This window comes from Pinus tabuliformis, chromosome 4_2, assembly GCF_031772625.1.
Source record: "Pinus tabuliformis cultivar Carrire ecotype Pingquan chromosome 4_2, CPIR1, whole genome shotgun sequence".
NCBI lineage: Eukaryota > Viridiplantae > Streptophyta > Pinopsida > Pinales > Pinaceae > Pinus > Pinus tabuliformis.
This window is the reverse complement of record NC_142304.1, coordinates 1,033,628,578-1,033,641,896: the sequence shown is the minus strand read 5'-3', so window position 1 is coordinate 1,033,641,896 and position 13,319 is coordinate 1,033,628,578. Positions and strand designations below refer to the sequence as shown.

The 13,319-nt window shown below is 32.7% G+C and overlaps 1 protein-coding gene across 2 annotated transcripts in view; it reads left to right on the top strand.

Moving 5' to 3' along the window:
• LOC149173144 (1,4-dihydroxy-2-naphthoyl-CoA thioesterase 1-like) overlaps window positions 1–13,319 on the top strand; it is a 58,265-nt gene that overhangs the window by 23,457 nt on the left and 21,489 nt on the right. Inside the window, exon 1 of one of the 2 annotated variants that reach the window (XM_089424511.1) lies at window positions 6,981–7,501. The exons of the other annotated variant lie outside the window; for it this stretch is intronic. Coding sequence (XP_089280637.1) covers window positions 7,340–7,501 — 162 coding nt within the window. The 5' untranslated portion in view covers window positions 6,981–7,339. Of the gene's footprint in view, window positions 1–6,980; window positions 7,502–13,319 lie in introns of those variants that run through there. 2 annotated transcript variants of the gene reach the window in all.

Here is a 13,319-nt window from a genome sequence, read left to right as displayed (position 1 = left end):
TTAACAACTCAGAGTTACAGATCATACTTCATAGAATGAGGAAAGAGAAGTATACGCAGGCTCACCTTGACAAAGTAGCATATACACGCAGGTTAATTGACCAAAAAGTGAGTATAATGTACACACGCAGTTTCACAGAAGGAAAGGTGCGTACATGTTGGAAATCTAAGTTTTAGTCCGTGGTATTTGGCCCCTGGTATTTTGATCCATGGTATTGGTCTAAAGTATTTGGTCTGAAGTATTGATCCCAGGTATTTGGTCCAAGGTATTGGTCCTAAGTGGTTTTGGACCATGGTATTGAGAAAGGCCTAACACTATATAAGGAGAAGAAGATCATTAGGCCAAAGCACTCAAGGATTGAATATCTGAAGATAAGCAAGATCTAGTGTACAAGTTATTGGGTTATGGTGCATAGTTGGATCTGAACCAAGGATGAACCTTAGCGCTTGAAGATCTAATGATGGGTCAAGACCTTAAGGCTTGAAGTGAAGTATCTTTATGTGGCTTGATCATTTATCTAAATAACTCGCGCATGTTGTAGTCTGTAAATATGATGATCTGGGTATAACTGAAGTCTGGAATTGTTGTAATATTTAAATCATCATTTACAGATTTGTACGCAGGTTCACTTTAGAAAAGGTGTGTATACACACTGGTTCCGCATATCAAAACAACGTATACATCTCAAGTTTGATTTGCAGATCTGTACGCAGGTTTGCCTTGAGAAAGGTGTGTATGCACGCAGGGTCGACACAGGGAAGTAGAGTATACCTTGTAAAATATGTTTTAGCTGCTTTTGTTTGCTGTTGAAGTGTTTTGGGTTCTAGCTTGGGTTCTGGTTACTGTATTCTAGTTACAACATTCTGAAAGATCAAATTGAAGGGTTGTCAAAGTGGTTGATTGGTTTAGTTGTGAAAAGAAGATTGGTTGATGTAGATATATTTGATGATTGAATGATGTTATTGATGGATCCAGTCTGAAAATTTATGAAACGTGGTCCCTGGAAGAAAAGAGAGGATTGTAGCCTTATGTAGGCTGGCACCTACGTACTAGTAAACATATTAGCTAGTAAAAGAGCTAGGGGGTTGTAGCTCCCTTCCAGGAGAAGCTAGAGAACGAGAGAAGGTTGTAGCCTTCTGTAGGTAGAAGCCTACATACTAGTACAAGTCTGCACTAGTACAAAAATGGTAAAAAGAAGTTTCTTATTATTAAAAAGAAGATAGAGATGATTGTAGCAGGTGGTTTTCACCCACATTGGGTTTGCACCTTATATCTTGTGTTCATGTGTGTGATTGTCTGTTCTGTTTTACTACACCTGGTTATTGTTTATATAGTTTTGATGCACTGATTAAAGATCAACATATGATGAATTAACTGAATCTTAAGTTTGCAGTATATACGCTAGTCACCTTAACCACAGTTGCGTATACACACGAGTTCCTCTAACTGAAGTAGCGTATATAAATCTGATTATGAAAATGAGAAATTATTGACTTGCTAATACTGTTTCACCACACCCAACCCCACCCCCCCCACCAAGTATTATTTCCAAAATTTCAATGATGTGCCTTAAAGTTATACAATGATCAACTGTGGAATGTTTAGGTCTAAAACTTGCTTGCCCTTTAGCATGCTTGTCTCTTTCTTCTGCCCACTTGCTAATTTTGTTTTTTAGCATGCTTCCAAATAGCTTTGCAAACAAAGGGTTTATCATGATGGTCCTATAATTGGAGAGATTATTGACGTCACTGCTCTTGAAAAGAGGTATTGCCAGACTAGTTGTCCAATCTGTGGGGAGTCCATGTTGTATGATGTTGTTGAAGATTTTTGTAATTTGAGGTGCAAGAATCTTTGAGCCCCACTTTAGATATTTTGCTTGGAGTTAAACTAAGTCTTTTGCTTTTCCAACACCCAGCTTCTTGATACCCATCTCTACCTCTTGTATCGTGAAGAGTTCAGTATCAATATTGACCAAGGGGGGAGGGTCAACCTTGGGAACCTGCTCATAGAGTTGTCTTGCATAGTCAAACCATTTCGAAGTTGTAATACTATTTCCAGTTTGTATCTTTTTCGGTTGGAGCTCCTTCCAAAATAATTTGGGTATATTCTATTAAATTTATTAAAGTTTTGAAAAAATAAATATTAAACTAAATTATTTGAAAATTAAAAAAATAATTTTTATTTTTTTTAAAGATAAATTACTTTTTGTTGATTGGTGATTGTAGATTGAATGACAATTTATATGGTGATTAAAACCATTATACCTACACGTCATAACTCATTATTAATATCTTTGTATTGCATACACATATATTTTTTATTTTTTAAAAATATAAATTACTCTTACTCATTAGTGGTTGTACATTGAATGACAATTTTTATGGTGGTTTAAATTAGATATTTCAGAACAAAAAATTATTTTAAAATTAATAATAAAAAAACCATTATATTTACAAGTTATAGCTCATTATTAATATCTTTGTATTGCATATATTTATTATATTTTTAAAATATAAATTACTTTTTGCTCATTGGTAGTTGTACATTGGATGCCAATTTTTATGATGGTTTAACAAAAAATTATTTAAAAATTAATAAAATTAAAAAAGCTATTATACCTACATGTCATAGCTCATTATTAATATCTTTGTACTGCTTAAAGTTAGGCATCATAACTCTCACTGAGTTTTAGAGTTTATACGCATCATAACTGTTAGTGAGTTTTACAATTTACTTAGTTTATTTATTACAACGAGTCAAATCAAGTGATGAAATATATATTTCGTTTCGGTGATATTGGATGTTTTAATAGTTATTTTTAAAGCTTTCTCATTCAAATATGGAGAAGTTTTGTAAGTGTATATGGGGAAAAGAGTTGAGTAGAAAGAAGAAATACTATGTTAGGAATTCAACCCCACTTATGATCGCCAACAAAAATAGTACATTGAAGTTTTGTAAGTGTATATAGGGAAAAGAGTTGAGTAGAAAGAAGAAATACTATGTTCAGGAATTCAACCCTACTTATGATCGCCAACAAAAATAGTACATTGGAGCTAGCATTCAGTGGAGAGAAAAGATTCTTATTCCTTAGTTAAGAATTAATCTTGGGTAGAAAGAAGAAGTACTATGTTCAAGAATTCAACCCCACTTGTAATCTCCAATAAAAAGAGTACATTGGAGCTAGCATTCTATGGAGAACAAAGATTCTTATTGCTCAGTTAACAACTAACTCACATAAACTTCGATGTAGGACGGTGGAAGAGACCTAAAGAAGCTTGAGAAGATTAGGTGTGTACTTTTTGCACTTTTGGGGCAGTGGAATCGGAAAAGCATTTCATTTTAGAATGTGATGCTTTCAGAGACATGAGGGACAATTATAGTAGTATGTTAGCATTAGTTCCTTGCATTGTCTTTTCAGTGAGGGGACTCTTAGAAGGTTGGGTCACCTCATCATCAATTTGAGTAAGAAAAGGATTAATTTTAGAATGTGATGCTTTCAGAGACATCGAGGACAATTATAGTAGTATGTTAGCATCAGTTCCTTGCATTGTCTTTTCAGTGAGGGGACTCTTAGAAGGTTGGGTCACCTCATCATCAATTTGAGTAAGAAAAGGATTAAATTGCAAAACACAAAAAATAAGGAGGCAAATAAACACATAGACTATTTTAATCTCATAAACATTAAAATATCATTCATTCATATATATCCCACATTAAAAAACTATCGTCTTGATATTCAAAATAAGAAAAAACACCAATATTTTTGCTTTTTGCTTTTAATTTTTTTTTAAATTTTTTTGAAATATTATATTTTAAATTTATGATTCAAAACTTTACCTCATATGTTCCAGCGTAAAACCATTACATTTAATTAAAACAAAAATACTTTATTAAAAATATATTTATTTAATTAAAACCAAAATATTTTATTATAAACATATTTATAAAATTAGATTCTTATCTACCAAACTAAACAAATATAATTTATAATTATTAATTTTGAAATTTCACCTTTATTTATCATACTAAAATTAATACACATTTAAAATATTATTTTTAATAATAAGTGTGTATTTTTTATTTTTATTTAAAAGTCAAGAAGACTTAAAACTACCAACCATGAAAATAAGTGTGTATTTTTTATTTTAGTATTAAACTACCAACCATGAAAATAACTTCTAGAAGAAAAGAACAATAATATAAAATCCAAGTCCTCAACGAGACCAGTCCATTTGGAAGTCCCCATGACTTTCATTATGAAGAGACAAGGATAGATTTGAATCTTAAGGCCTCTTTCATTTCATTTCATTAAAGACTATTGATTTTGTCAATGTTAGGAGGCGGTGAGCACCCATTCAAAGCTATAAAACGCACGTGTACCTCATCAAAAGAGGTACATTTCACAATCAAAGACTTACATGCACCTTATCAAGTTAGCTACTTTGGTTAACCCACTTAATTACAAAGTATCAAATTATTTACTTTGGTTATATAATTTATATTTTTGGGATTTATAATGATTTAATTAATTTTTTTAAAGATTTAAATTAGTTATTTTGGTTAACCCACGTACAAAGTATCAAATTATTTATTTTAATTATATAATTTATATTTTTAGGATGTATAATATATATATATATATATTTTTTTAAGATTTAAATTAGCTATTTTGTACTTAACTCACTTAAGTACAAAGTATCAAATTATTTACTTTGGTTATGTAATTTATATTTTAAGATTTATAATGTTTTTTTTTTTAAGATTTAATTTAATTATTTACTTTGGTTATGTAATTTATATTTTTAAGATTTATAATGATTTTTTTTTTAAGATTTAATTTTTTTAAATATAATTATCTATAGTGAACATTTTGAAATTTATTTTTTAATAATTATTTTTAAAGTATAGTTTAATTATTTTGTTGAATTTTTTTAATTTAAATTTGGCATATAATTTTGGGTTTCTGTTAATTAAAATGCATTTAAAAAATTCAAAATTTATATTCAAAGATTTTATATTTAAAAAGAATATTAATATTATATTTAAGTCTCATGAAACATTTAATTTTTTTTCAAAGGTCTCAAAGATAAGCAAAACCTATTCCACCAAGGCATTTATCTAGTCTTATGGTAAATCTTACTTTGACAAAAACAATTGTTCCATTTAAGCCCTTCTTAAAGAACACATTATTTACAACTCATCATTATTTGACCTATGTTGTTAGAGAAACCTTCTAAAAAGAAAAACATCCCAATAACTTTAATAATGAATATATAAATTTAGTCAATCTTGGCTATATATTATTCAATGCCTTTTTAAATTAATAACTGATGAATTTATTTTATTTTTTTATTTCATCTTTGAGTTTTTCTAGCTCCAATGATTTCCATCGTATTCTTATGTATTTATGTCATTACTTTTAGTTTCTTTGCTTTTCTTATTTCTATTATCATCCCCTTACCTAAATATTATCTTTATCTATTGATTACTTTTTGCATAAAAGGCAGGGACTAAGCACTAAGCATCAATGTTGCATATTACATTTGTTTGAATTGTATTACACATAAAATTGCCAAATAAAAATATTTTATATAATTTTATTTATAAGAAAAATTATTTATTTTAAAAACTTATTGTAAAATATAATTTTATTTTTTTACTAGATAATGTGAATTTTGAAATCATTAACACTTTTGAAATTTGAATAATAACACTGGACTAAATCGCAATAATCCTTAACATAACTAAATTTTTACCCATAAAATTTTCAAAATTTATCAAACCTTAATCACCCCTTCACAAAATTACCACTCAAATTACTAAGACGTAGTCAAAACACTCCATTTTTGGTGATCTATGCTGGGGTCCAGTAAACTCTGACATGCATAGTTTTAATTAGCTCACTTGTTTTTTTGAATTTTAAATCATTATGTCAATTAAGGTTATGAAAATTGATAAAGGAATTAAAAAGACTCCATTGTTAATGAGTTATTTTGGAATTCTACGGAATATTGTAAGTATAGTTCCAATCTTACTAGCCTTTTAAAATTAAAAAAAAAAAAATCTTTTTTCGAGTAATTTTAGAATATTTAAAGTTAGTATTAAAATAATAGAATAATACTTTAGTATTTAAGTTTAGAATATAAAGTTGATATTAATATATTATTAGAATATAAAGTTGATATTAATATATTAGAATAACTTTTAAAGTTAATATTAAAATAATATATAAAGAAGGGATAATTTATAATATAATTATTAATTTGATAAAAATTAAAAAAAACCTAAAGATAGTTTTACTGTGCATAAAAGTAGTGTTTTTAGAAATTTTACGAATTATTTTTTATATTTTGTGTTTATGTTTTATAAAATAGATAATGATGGGGTGTATGTTAATGTATTTACTAGCCTTTTAAAATTTAAAAAAAATATATATTTTTTCGAGTAATTTTAGAATATTTAAAGTTAGTATTAAAATAATAGAATAATACTTTAGAATTTAAGTTTAGAATATAAAGTTGGTATTAATATATTAGAATAATTTTTAAAGTTAATATTAAAATAATATATAAAGAAGGGATAATTTATAATATAATTATTAATTTGATAAAAATTAAAAAAACCTAAAGATAGTTTTACTGTGCATAAAAGTAGTGTTTTTAGAAATTTTACGAGTTATTTTTTATATTTTGTGTTTATGTTTTATAAAATAGATAATGATGGGGTGTATGTTAATGTATTTAGTGATGTGAAGGTAAATAGATAATGATGGGGTGCATGTTAAGCTACTTAGTGATGTAAAGTAAATAGATGGTGATGGGTGTATGTTAAGGTACTTAGTGATGTGATTAACTTTTATTTTTTATATTTTGTGTTTATGATGACTGGGTGTTAATGCACTAAACTAAAACAATATTTAAAAAAAAAATAAAAAAATAACATTTTTATAAATACTTTTTATGTTTATCCAAATTGGAAATACAGGACAATTTAGAGGTACAGTCGGAATTTTCCAAATACTATGCTCTATAACCCTTCTTCTGCCTGTCATGAGCTTCCTTTACAATTTGGGATTTGCAGCCCCTTTACCATTTAATTTGCAGGAATTGACTTGGGTCATCGGCGGCGGGGCGTATTGTTGAATAGCAAAAACTGCATCCAACACGTCTCTGAATATCTGCTCGTATTAATTTTCTCCACCCCCTTCTCCGCGGGCAGCGCCACGGGCATTCCAGCCCTTATTAAACTGCCCATGCAGAATAGTGGATACACTGAACTCAAACGACTGTGCTGTTATACCCAGTAATAATACATAATTTTCTGCAATTCAGTTGCATCTATGGCGGGCACTAATAAGAATATGGAGTTGAAGGTTGATGACAGAAAGGTTGTTTATGGACTCGAAGTGCCTCTTGTACAGGAATTCATTGGTTTTGAGATGGAAGTAATGTCACCCACATGCATTTCAGGCCGATTTGTGGTATCCGAGAAGTCTGCTCAGGTAAGAATGCCTTTTGTATAATTCCTCTCGTTCTGATAAATATTATGAACTTTTATATAATTCCTCTCGTTCTGATATATATTATGAACTTGATCATCATCAGATTCAGAGCTTTTACATTTATATCTGTTACTAGTTCCAAATACCCCGGAGGGAATGCGTTCTTCATCTTGCTGAAATTGCTATTCATTTTGAGGCAGTCCTTTATGGTTCTTTTTAAATAATTACAGCATTTTAAGAAAATGAAATCATCGGAATGTTTCTTTTAAGTAATTCCATTGTTAAGAAAATGAGATCCCAGAAAGGTTAATATTTTCAGGTTGAAAATATCTTTATATTTTATATAGAGGATATACATTTTCTGGTTCTAAAGGATTATTTATTTTCAACAACAAAGCTCCAAGTCAATCATCAAATCAAAGTTCATCTTTTTACTTTGGAAATTGAACGGAAGAATGACAATCATTCCTCCCACTACTTCATATTTTTTTTTCGGCAAAAAAAACCCGTCTGTTTTATATTATGATTAAAACAGTACATACTTATGATGGACATATCGTCCTCATAAACCTTGTGGTATACGCAACTTGACTACATGGGGGAGTAAATACTCATCTTACATACATCTGAAACTGTTTTCTAATATTTGCAACAGCTGTGAAACTATATACTCTCTGCCTCATTCACAATATATCACAGAATCTCACTAAGAGATTCTAGAAGACTAAGATGTGTCTCTGATCATTTGCATGTTCTATATAACACTACCTTAAAGTAGTCATTCCTCTTATCTTTTCTATACAAAACCAAATACAAAAATTGTACAAAACTTTAAACAAAAAGAAACAGGGATTTTGTATTAACTTATCTGCATTGATGTTCTGCCTTTTTGTAAGATCTTCAGTGGTCTATCCCGACAACTTTAGATTTTCTATTTCTGTCTCGTCTGATCCTATTTTTATCATGATATACATACCTTCTTCTGTGGCTAGTAATCCTTTCTTCGATAATTCATCGGCGATCTTGTTATGTTCCCTGCTAATTTGCTCAATGGACGGATGCTAAAAGGTATTACATATGCTTTTTATACGCCTCAGCCAACGTTGTAGAGAATTTTGCTGGATATTGTTCTTCCCCTTAACATGATCTATCATACATTTGGAATCCCCAAAAAATTTACTTGAGGGATATCCAAAAATTTAATAAACCATAGTAAACCCCATAGAACAACAGCTTCTGCTTTCATGCTTGTTCCTTCTCCCGCATACCAGTATATCCGGAACTCTTGCTCTTTTGATAGCTTTAACCAGAAACCGCACCCACATCTTCCTCCTTGAGCTGCCCCATCAAAAAACCCCGCCGGGTAGTTGGTGATCTGAAGTCTCCCCTTCTCTGTCTTTTTTTTTTTTACCTTGATGTCTACATTTTGATCCGATACAACCCACTGTTCTATGAGTTCATAGATTACGTTTTCCCCCCATCTACTGGAACCAAAAATCAGTTGATTTCGACCTTTCCAAATTTCCCAGAAAACAACCAAAGTGAGCAATCGCCTAGTTTTACTCTGAGTGCTCCACCATTTTAAACACTCCTCAATTGTATTAAACTGAATGAATGGAATCTGCAGCTTGTTGGTGAAGTGTTTCCAAATATTAACAAATCTATGGCAATGTAAGAATAGGTGTTCATTATCCTCAGAATTATGCCTGCACAGATAGCATATCCCAGGACCATGGTGGTTCTTCTTTTGTAAGTTTGCCCATGTGAGATTCTTGTTCTGCCACGTTAGCCAAAGGAAGATTACAATTTTTATTGGAATATTAATTTGCCAAAAACTGTGAAACCAATAGTGTTCCACATTCTGTATTTCCTTCAGGCATATTTTGAGATAGCAGTCCGCCACCTCTATTTCTCTTGTATTCTTCTTTTTACCAGCCCATGCTATACAATCCCCTTTGCTGTCATAACATATCCCTGCCTCCTTTAATGTTTTAACAAGCTGTAGCCAATCCAATTTATACTGATCAACAAGATTCAGTTGGGAGGAGTCAAACCAAATTGGAATGCTACCATTCTAGTCACTGATCAGCTGACTGAGGATATAAATGCCTCTTCTGTTCAGATGCTGTATCAATTCCACTGTCCCAGGTGGACCCTCACCTGCTCCTATAATGCAGTCTTTTCCCAACATAATTCTATTACCTGATCCAAAGAACCACGAGATATTTTGGAAGAGTGTATTCTTGACCCTGCTAAAGTTGTTCCAAATCTATGAGCCGCCTTTTTTCCCAATTGCTCCTTGTCTGAACCAAAAGGAAAACTCCTTATTCTTCATGTATTTAGATCGGATCAGCTTTCCCCATATGCCTTTACTATTGATGCCTCTCCATAAAGATTTTAAAATAAGTGCCCATCCAAAAAACTTTAGATTTAGAACACCCCAACCACCCAAAATTTTAGGTCTAGTGATCTTTTCCAGCTTTACCAAATGATATTTATAGTTCCTTCTTGCACCAGACCATATATAGCTTGCCATTACTCGGTTCAGTAAATTAATAATCATTTGAGGAATGCGGAACAAGTGTGCCCAATAAATCCCCAGCTGAGTAAGAACTGACTGTGTGAGGATGATACGTCCTCCCATAGATAAACATATGTGTTCCCATCCCTTAATCTTCAGATAGAATCTTTCCACCAACCACATCCAATCAACATTTTTATAGCATCCTGGTTTTAGTCGATACCCCAAATATTTCATACCCTTGTCTAGATTTTCTGCACTTACTCCAAAACAGTTCTGGATATATCTAATATCATCCTGGTTACATGATCCATAGAGAATAATAGATTTCTGTTCATTTTGTACAAGTCCCGTGGCTATCCCAAACTTTTTTATGATTAAAGATAGTGAATACCATTTGAATCTGTTTATCATACCCATCAACAAGATATCATCAACAAAAAAACTATGAGAAACTGTGACACGATTGTTGATTTTCAGTGCTTCAAATTCACCAATGGTCACAACTTTTTTTATTTTTAAACTTAATCCATCCATCGCCAGTATAAAAAGGAGAGGGATAATGCACACCCTTGTCTAAGTCCTCTACCTACTGCAAAAAACTTGGATGGGAATCCATTGATTATTACTGCATAGCGAACTGTAGACACACACCCCATGATCCATTCAACCATATTTGAGTTTATTCCAACTTTAAACAACACCATTCTTAGGTATCCCCAATCTAAGCAATCATAAGTTTTTTTTAAATCTACCTTCATCACTGCTGCATTCATCTTTTTTGACTTAATACTGTGCATGCATTCCTGTGCAACAGCCACTGCGTCATGGATTATTCTATTATTTAAAAAACCATATTGCTCAGGTGAGATGAATTTAGATAAAGAAACTTTCAATCTGTTGGCTATTATCTTAGAGATAATCTTATATGTTAGATTGCACAGTGATATTGGGCGATAATCAGCAAAAGTTTCCACCTCTGATTTCTTTGGAATAAGGGAGATATATGTAGAGTTTAGATGAGGATGTATGAAGCCTTTCATCCTAGATTCCTCAACCATCTGTAGCAGGTCCTCCTGAAATATATCTATGAAATGAGCAAAAAATTCAACTGTCCATCCATCTGGACCTGGCCTTTTATCTCCTTTCATTGATTTAATAGCTTGGGTCAGTTCTTCCTCCTTAACCTCCTTAAACAGCGCCACATTATCCTCATCATTAAACATTTTAGGATATTCTTCAACTGCCCACAACTGAGCATCCACATCCTCCACTTCCACTCTACTATATGCTTTTTTAAAATATGAAACTGCTAGAGATGTAATATCCGATTGCTTGTTATAACTGTTTCCTTCACCATCCTTTATCTGCCAAATTGTATTTTGTTTTCTTCTGTGATTGGCAAAGCGGTGAAAGAACTTGGTATTTTTATCTCCTTCCTTAATCCATAATGCTTTGCTTTTCAATCTCCAAGTCGTCTCTCTAACTTGAAGAATTTTCTTTTTCCCTAGTTCTAGAACATGAATTCTCTCCCTTACTATGGGAGGAAGAGAATGGGCAGCCATTTGGTTATGTAGGGATTTTAATTCCTCCTCAATAGCAGCCAACTCCCTTCTCAGTTCCTCCTTCTTCTTCCTTTCCCATTTTTTAACCTCTGCTTTAAGGAATTGAAGCCTATTTATAAAGCTTTCAGAACTGGAAATGCCCTCCTCTGTATTTCTTCTTTCCTTCCAGAATAATTGGATAAGGGAATCAAAATTTAAATCTTCTAGCCAGATTCTATTGAACTTGAAAGGCAAACCAAACCTTGTATCAGTATTATGCCAAAGAAGAGTGATTGGGCGATGGTCTGATACATAGTTTTCAATAATAAAAGATCTAACATCCCCCATCTTCTCTATCATATTTTCTTGGACAAGAAATCTATCAAGTCTCTTAGCTATATACCTGTTTCCACTTCTTCCATTATCCCAAGTGGGAGCATTTTTGGGTGGGCAGACATCTATTAAGTTGTGAGATAGAATAATTTCTCTTAACTTCTGTGCCATCCTGTCTACCACCCTAGATTGTCCCCACAGTTCTTCTATGCCTAAGGTACAATTAAGGTCCCCTGCCAAAATCAGAGAGGGTGCATTAAGAATCCCCGATACCTCCATTGTATCCCAAAAACCTTCCCTCTCTTTATAAGGAGCATACACATTGAGAATATGCGATCTTCCCGGGATACCTCTGATATAACCAACCAGAAATATACCCACCGAACATGAGAATGCCTTCAATTTGCCCACCTTGGGTCCCAGAAAACAACAAGACCTCCAGATCTACCAGTGGCATCAGTTGCCACGATATACCATGTGGGAAGCATCCTCCTAAAATAATCAACTGTTTGGGTTGCAGAGTGCATTGATTCTTGGATGAGAATTATGCTGGATTTAGATGAAATGAAAAGATCTCTTAGAGCGAGGAATTTTGGATGGGCCCCCAAACCCCTAATATTCAATGATAGAATTGAATTCATTTGAGCCTATTGGAGGGCATGCATGCTCTAAGTGCCCTGGGAGAGATGGGAGATGAAATAGGTATATCAATGAGAGATGGCGAATTTGTCAAGGTAGTATGTGTTTGACACGGGCGACCTCTAAAGTGTCTGCTGCCTCTGTTGTTTTTACGCCTCACAGTAATATTCCCTGCAGATGATGGACTAATTTCAGGAGAACGGATCCCTTCAGCTTATGGATAGTAAGCGACTTGAGGTCAAGAGTTTTCCTTTGTAGGAGGAAATCAAGGTCGCTGTCAACAGAATTAATTGGTGAGGATACCGGAGAAAATTGAGCAGGTGCTTTATCTTTATCTTTTGGAGAATTTGGTTGAGTAGCTGGAGAATGAAGCCTTCGGGCTTGTGTGTATGTGGCATATGAGGTAGATGGGATATCTATCATAGTATGTTGCGACTGTAGCGGCATCTGAGGAAAGACTGGAGATGAAAACATTTGGGGATGTTCTCGAAATGATGAATCAACAGCTATATGGGAACCTGACTGCTCAGACGACGGGGATGATGATTGGACTTGAATAGGAATAGGAGCAGATGCCTTTTTTATAAAACTGGGAGAAGGTTCAGAAAATATCTGGTTTGTGTGACTAGAATTACCTGAGCCCGAAGTATTTCCGTTATGTTTGTTGACATAACCGTGACGAGGAGAGAAGCACTCCGATTTGTTTTCCTTTTGTATCCTTTGGTGAATCCCTTTACGCTCCCTCGATGACTGCCATCCTCCTCTTGCTTTGGGGCAATTA